The sequence below is a fragment of the Apium graveolens genome, chromosome 8 (genome assembly GCF_009905375.1).
Source record: "Apium graveolens cultivar Ventura chromosome 8, ASM990537v1, whole genome shotgun sequence".
Lineage (NCBI taxonomy): Eukaryota > Viridiplantae > Streptophyta > Magnoliopsida > Apiales > Apiaceae > Apium > Apium graveolens.
The window spans coordinates 189420938-189429141 of record NC_133654.1 but is presented as its reverse complement, the minus strand read 5'-3'; the positions used below and the strand labels follow the sequence as shown (position 1 = coordinate 189429141).

General features: G+C 29.4%; 1 protein-coding gene across 1 annotated transcript; it reads left to right on the top strand.

Annotated features, from left to right (window-relative positions):
* The first annotated feature begins 3076 nt into the window (after positions 1 to 3076).
* Positions 3077 to 3556, top strand: LOC141680217 (uncharacterized). The gene has a single exon (XM_074486505.1). It carries the CDS (start codon positions 3077 to 3079, stop codon positions 3554 to 3556), a length of 480 nt encoding a protein of 159 aa, XP_074342606.1.
* Positions 3557 to 8204: the final 4648 nt, after the last annotated feature.

Below are 8204 nucleotides of genomic sequence, written 5' to 3'. Positions count from 1 at the left end.
TGGAATTTGAGAGTCTAAAGGAAGAAGAAGCTAGACTCAAAGCAGAAGGTGTCAAGACAAAATCTAAATCTTCTGTTGTTGAAAAGAAATTTCCAAAGCCTAAGGGTATTGTGATAAAGGAAAGAACAAAATCTGAGGCAACCAAAGCCAAATCACAAATGGAAATTGATCTAAGGTCCAAGGGCAAAGAAAAAGTTGATGAACCTGTAAAGGTTTATATGCCAGTCATGGATGAAGAAATAACTGATGATGAAGAAGATGCTAATCTTACTCTGATGCAAAAGAAGATTTTTCAAACAACCTCTGACAAGGCTCATGTTGTTCAGAGTCAAGATGTAGTAAGTTCTGATATGATAGTGAAGCAAGCAACCTCTGACATAGCTCAAGTTGGCTTGATATTAGAAGATAAGGAAAATGAAACCTCTGATATTGATCATGTTAAACCTTCAAAGATAATCCTATCAGGATTCACCAAAGCTAAACAGGCTCAACCTTTGAAGACTGCAGCAAGTGGTTTTGAAGCAAGAGTTGTTACAGGAAAGGAAGCAAGAGATAAATCTGGATTGGGTAGTTCTGATGAAAGAAGAGTACATAACACTACCAATGATCCAACTTCCTTAAGTGAACCAGGTGTTGGAGTAACTCCTGAAAGATTGAATCGACTTGAATCTGTACAAATGGTTTACCATACCTTTTTGAAAGAACACATCTTGTTTTATTTTATGACAGATGGAAGGGTATACCAGATTAGGCAGAATGCTATACCACTGAAGTATTTTGAGGAACTGGAACATGTTCTATTTCTATTTCAAGTGAAAGACAGATTAACAGATAGTGCTGCAGGTTATTTAAAGTCTCAAATTCAAAGACAGAAGAAGCTTTATTCTGTAAAGTCTGACAGCACATACTGTCCCAAGTACAGAGATCACAAAGGTGATATTGTCGAAATGAAGCCTAACTCTGCTAAGATTATAACTACTTTTCTGGGTTATAAGGCTGTGAAATCCAATCTAGAGTCTGACAAGGCATATCTGATCAGACTAGATTAGGAGATAAGAAAAGCTAAGATAAATGATCTCAGAGCAGGTATTTTTCAAACTGGTGAAGATACAGCTGGATTGATAAATGCTAAAAGGAGGATGGTTAATGAACTTGAATATGCTGAGAGATGTTTGTTGAAAAACTATCTCAGAACAACTCCTGATATCAAAGAGATCAGAAATTGAAGCCAAGTCAAAGATCTACAACGGCTTAAATTCCGAAGTGTATACAGACTGAAGCTGTTATCAGAAGTTAAAGATGGTAAAGCTGAAAGGACTGTAAGTTATAGTTATCTAGTCAAATTCTCATGCATTTGTACTTAATGTTTTTGACATCATCAAATATCTGTTAAACTTGTATATTATGCTAATTTATAAGTTGGGGGAGATTGTTAGATATATTTGATAATGTCGTGTGTAATATGATTTGTGTTTAGTTTTCAGATCTTACCTAATAGGGCAAATCAGTACTTAACTGGAAATCAGCACTTATATTGAAGACAAAACTTAAGATATCAGAACTTAAGTTATCAGAACTTAAGTTATCAGAAGATATTTATCAGGAGATAATATCAGGACTTAAGATGACTTTCAGATAAGGCAGGCGGTTGATTAAAAGGAAAGAAGATCGAGACTAAGACAGAAAGAAATATGCATGAAGATGGAATTCTATGAAGAATAGAATACTTGGAAGAAAAGATAACTAGTTGATATATTTTAGAAAGCAGAATTATATTCCATATCAATTAGAACATTATCTTATAATTGTGTAGTATATAAACACAGGCATAGGGTTTACACTAAAAGTGTTATCATTATCAAAGTTATAATTCTTTGTAACCCTAACAGCTCTCGTGATAATTTGTTCATCACTGAGAGAGGACATTTCCATATTATAACAGAGTTTATTGTGTTGAATAAAATCTGTTTTCTGTTACTTGAGTTCTTATATTCGATTTGATTGTGCTAAACACTGTATCCAACCCCCTTCTACAGTGTGTATGTCCTAACAAGTCTGACGAAGACATCTAATCAATTAGACAGAATTTTTTGTATCAATAAATTAAATGTATTTGATAATTTTTTATAAGATTAATTCAATAATTAATATGTATCAAATTTACTAAATTGGATAAAGATGAGTTATTTTATGAACTTGACATACATGACATTTGACATGAGTCGTCACAAAATATGTTGATCACCTTCCAAGACATTTGATTGCCTGCAGAAACTATGAACCCAGTCGATTTCGATTTATAACCTATCAGATCAGCTAAAAGGCTCGATGGTTGAAAGTAAATAAATATTATTATTGAATTAGTATATGAAAAAATGTTTAAATCATTCACGAATAAAATTCTGACAACAATTAAATTAGGGAGCTGATATGTATATCCTAGGTTTATAGGTGCACATCCTTTGTTGATAATAAGACTAACATATTATTGTATTTATATTATCTTAAGTCAACTTTCATGTTCAATGAGGATAATTTGGTCATAATTGGGAGTGCACCTATGAATCAGGGTGTGCACATATCAGCTCCCTAAAATAACATTATATTAATTTATATACTAAAAAACAATCTACGTCTGACCTATATCAATACGGCTAACACTATAAATATTCTAAAATACATATATCTCATTTGACATATCTATATTGTAATATTCACGATCTTATGATAATTTAATATGAGATCACTTAATTTGGACGAACACATTGTCGATTCCAAATACAACAAATTTCAATTACAGTTAAACCTCTTTAAAGTAATACCCTTGGGACCGGGAAAAAATATTACTTTACCGAATTTATTACTTTATCGATATAATAATATTTTATTACTTTATCGATAAAGTAATATTTTATTACTTTACCGAATTTTTATGTTTACGTGGTACAGTATAATATATAATGTACGTATAAAAACTAGAATTAATCACATGCAATGTATTTGATCTAAAATTACTTTTATTATGATTACTTATATCCAAAAAGTTAATCTCTTGAATGCTATTAGTTTTGCTAACATGGCTTGGAATATTGATGTGAAAACAACCACAATTGCAAATTGTTTTCGGCATTGCAAGATTCGTTCAGAAGAAAATGATGAACAAGAACTTGGAGAAATAAATGAAGGTGTCGAAGGATTAAATGAAGTTATCTCTAATTTACGATATAGGAATGTGATGGATGTCGAGCATCTCTTAAACTATCCAAACGAGAATGATGCGGTTATGGAATCACCTACGGATGAAGAAATCATTGAGTCGGTAATGAGCACTGATGAAGGGACTGATCCTGAACCCGACGATAGCAATGTCATCCCAAGCGTGTCATCAAAGGAAGCATTTCAAGCACTCACCACTTTGAACAATTACTTGTTACAACACGAGCAAAACATACCAGGAGTTATTTTTGCTTTACATAAAGTCAAGGACGAGATTAATTTTGGCTTTGGTGGAAAGAAGAAACAAGCTACAATAGATTCATATTTTAATAAGAATTAAATTTTGTAATCATATACATTATACAGTATATATATATATATAATTATGGAATTATTACTTTACATATTACTTGGGCCCTTAATGACTTTCGAATTTTTTATTATCTTATGCTTTTAGCGAGAATATTACTTTACAACATTGGCCCAAGTTGGGACCGATGAAAATTATTACTTAAGCGAGGTTATTACTTTATCGGATATTACTTAATCGAGGTTTAACTGTACCTTACATCCATAAATATTGGACCTACACAAATTATAATTAGTATTTATACATCTTAAATTCAAAGATCACATATACCCAAAATATTTATCATGACCAGAATCATTAAAGTCTGAAAATAAAAAATTGTACCTACTGCACAATATTTCATCACTCAACGGTCTCAAAAATCATCGAGTATAAACTCTTTCGAGTGACATTTATCGTACAATTCAAATAAATAATGAAGGACAATATATTTTATTTTTTAACAAAACCCGCGCCAACTGAAATTCAAAAATTATACCCTCTGCATTACGAAACATTGCTAAAAAATAACTCGTCGCTCGCACAGGTTATTATGCTAGTGTATAGATAATAATATAAATTCTTGAAATATAGTAACTTACTACTATCTATTAATAAAATGTATAGATAAATTGTCTGAATCAGGTTCTCAGTCCATCTTTATTAAATTTACTAAATTCAAAATTTTAAATTAAACAAATTTCTCTAATTTTTTAGCTAGTGCTCTTTTATAAAATAGCCCTCCTAGTCACATATAAAACAATAACCACTTAGTCCCTAATTTAAAAAAATGAGGGTATATAAAATAGTTTCACTTTTACTCGTAATCGTTTTCTTGAATTTTAAAAAGAAAAAAAACAAGTAGTGATAAATGCAAATTTAACACACTAAATTTACTTCAAAAATGGAATAAAAATATAACCTCCTAATTACTTAATTACTTATCTTTAAAAAAATTAGGAAGAAAGGCTTAAAAGAAAGGTAAAATAAAGGAATAGCAGCGAGTGGCTCTCGTTCGTATACGGGCCTCTCATATATGTGATACAAAGTAATACATGAGGTTAAGAATAAAATTCAATATCCTAATAAAAATATTGTGACAATTACTAATTGAATGTCCTAATAAAAACAATGAGATAACTACTATTAAAAAAATTCTGTCAAATTAAAATAGTTTTATTACTCTTACAAGTATTCTTACAACTTACATATAATAATCACAATTAATATAATTAAAATATGGCTTACAAATATAACATAAAATTTTATGTTGGATGAAGAATTTTCGATTATTCATAAATACATAGTTATCAAAACTTATAAGTTATGGATTATCAGTAAATATATAGTTATCAAAATTCATTATAATGTGCGTATTGAACAAAACAAATTTGACAGAGACTTACATAACTATCAGTGCAATTCTTATAAGGAGACCCATTAATAAGTACAATGCTACACAAATATATTAAAGGGGATTGTACGGTAATAAAATCAAAATCGTCATTCTATCTAAATGTCTCATAATAATTTTTTGTTTTTGATATCAGTTACACAAAAACAATGCATGTGAATGGGACACATTAATGAATTGATCATTTTTCTTTTCAAAATGCCTATATTACAAAATTAAAATGTTAAATTATTTTTTTTACTTTCTTGGTTTCTTCATTAAAAATTTACTATTTCTCGCGTGTGTTTAGCAATTTCCTATTACCTAACTTGATGACTCTTCATTATAATCAGAAAACCTGTATTGAACTTCTTTAATTTCTTCCCTGATATTGAACTTGATCGATTTATAAAAAAAAATTAGTACAACATCATGATTAGGACAATCTTCTACGAACATATGGTCTTTCAGCTAAAGTATTTATATATTCGGGATTCTGAACATTAATGACGAGAAATATATTCTTTAAATTATACTTAATCTTCTCAAATACAGTAACCTATATATCACTAATTTTATGAGTGCTTATATTTATCATATATGAAATTTTATGCAACCCAACCTCAAATACAAATAGCCAAACAGTCAACACACCAAATCAACAAATGAAAACCAACAAGTCTGATCAACCTATACTCGGATTAAAATGAAATTATCAAAAACTACTGAAAATTACGGATATGATTTATATGTCGATCAAAAAGTCATGATACTAATTATTAGATTCAGTAAAGAATTATATAATAAGGGGATATAACTTTAACTTATTTTTCAAAATTCCTAAGAAATAATAAATAAAGACAAAATAATAAATAGTAAAAAAGCAATAAATTAATTAGAAGAAGCATGTTTGTCGATATCATCTACGAGAATTAAGATTGTTTTTTGGATTTAAGAATATTAGATGAGCAAATTAAGAGAGCACGAGTTCAGCTAAAAAAGCATAATGATTTGGAAATTTATTTAAAATTTATTTTATTCCTTAAAATTTTATCAAATTTATTTATTCCTCTACCTTCTTTCAAATATTCGATGCTGCGATTCTTACTATACATCAATTCTATTTTTATTCGGGGAACATTTGAGTTGTGTAGAAGAAACATAATAAAATTTAGAAAGCGAAGAAGAATGTAAATGAATGATTTTGAAATGTATTACCTGTTTGGTTTTGATCAAAATGAAATAAAAAGTCATATAATTATATTTGTATATGATTCTTCTCATATTTTGCAATCTCAAAATAGTCAAATATATTTATATTTATAACAATATAATCTAATTATATTTGAAAATTATTATAGTTTATTATATAAGAACACTGTAAATTGGTTGATAAATTAACATATGATTTACATTACAAAAATTCCAATTTATAGAAACTAAATTATAAAATTTATTTATAATTATAAAAATATAATTTATATGTTAATACATATTTTTTTTAATGTGTACTTTTTTTATATGTTATAATATTTTATTTAAATTATAATTGAAAAATGGGATAAAATTTGGGAAGTAGAAACCAAATACTACGTGGGGATGCGGAATGGGTTTTGAGTAATATCCGTAAACCTAAAACTAAAAAAGGGAAAAGATCGACAATTCTTTTATAAACATGTTGCTCTAATATAATATATGTTGATTAATTAGGCTTTTTTACCTATGTTCTGACAAATTTCAGAGACAAGTGAGAATCGAATTAACTTAGACGAATAAATATTTTACCACTTAGTTATCTGATCTCCCTTCATCTCAATTCTAATTTATATAAACATGAAATTAAAGTTTATATCCTTATGAGTTTCATTTTTTCTAAAAAATATGAAATTCAAGTACATAATTATAATGAATACATTAATTTTGTGTTTAGTTCGTTAAACCCATTGTAAAAGCAAAGTTATTATCCAGTTTGACTCTAAATTTGTTTTAGCCCAAATTCATTATACACATTAATTTTGTTTTAACCCGACTCATTTTACCAATCAACGGATCAAATTATCTTCAGATTGATTTTATTTTTATTTTAGTTAGACCCATAATATATGTTGTACAAGACATGCCTTAACATAAAAAGACTAGGTCACTTTGACAATGCTAAGAATTAGTTGACCTGTAATCTTATGTAATCTGTAATGATATTTCTTGAGTCTGTAAAAATGTTTGTATAGGCCAGACTGAAGTATTTTTCAGTAAATAACCAACAAGTTAGAAATAAATCTCTGGAAGAAGATGAAGCCTGATCATGACTCGGAATAAAGATAATCTGCTTCGTGAAAATAAAGCCGTAGGTTGAAAAATGTTTTAAGTCAAATGTCAAGAGGTCACAGATCAAGTAATGTCAAGAAGTCTATCGAGAAGTAAATTTGGCCTCTAGAGAAGTCACCATACTTGTAGAGAAGTCACCTCACTTATAGAGAAGTCATTTTACTAGTAGAAAGGTCAATTCGGCCTATGGAGAAGTAGAGATGTTATTGGGAATATATTGTGAACTTGATGATTACATTAACAAAACACTTTAGTAGATTCAACTTAGTGAAAAATGTAGCACTCGACGGATGATCAGATATAGTCCCGACGGATGACTCAATATAGTCCCGACGGATGATGATTTGACATCCATCGAGTGAGTAGCTTATGTAACAATAAGTCCTGTAGCACATTTCTGCAAACACCTTTGTATAGATTCTATAGTAGCATATAAGTCATGTTGACTTTAATTAGGTATGCAGAATATGTTGATTAATTGTAAATATAAGATGTCTTGTAAGTCTGCATAAGTGAAATGAAGTCAAGTGTCAAATAGCTACCCGACGGATGATCAACAAAGCTACCGACGGATGATCAACAAGGCAACCCGACGGATGATAATCATGTACCCGACAGATGATTAATTCAAACATCTGTTGGCAGTTAAAACACAGTCACATGCGTCGAGTGTGAGCTGTATCCTGTAACATTTCTCTGTAAGTTTAGTTGTTCATATTTGTAAGCAGCTGTGAGCTATTCAAGCTTCACAGGGTTCTCTTGATATATATATTTATATATATCTCTGGTTGAAAGGCATATGTCATAGCCTACTCGTTTATTCGAGTATTTAACTCAACTCAAATAAGAATGTAATAAGTAAATAGTGGATCAAGCATCAGAGAGATCTCACAAAGTAACATCTGTCAAAGAATAAAGAAA

Coding starts and splice junctions, on each gene's coding strand:
- LOC141680217 (XM_074486505.1), top strand. CDS start 3,077: ATGGCTTGGAATATTGATGTGAAAACAACCACAATTGCAAATTGTTTT.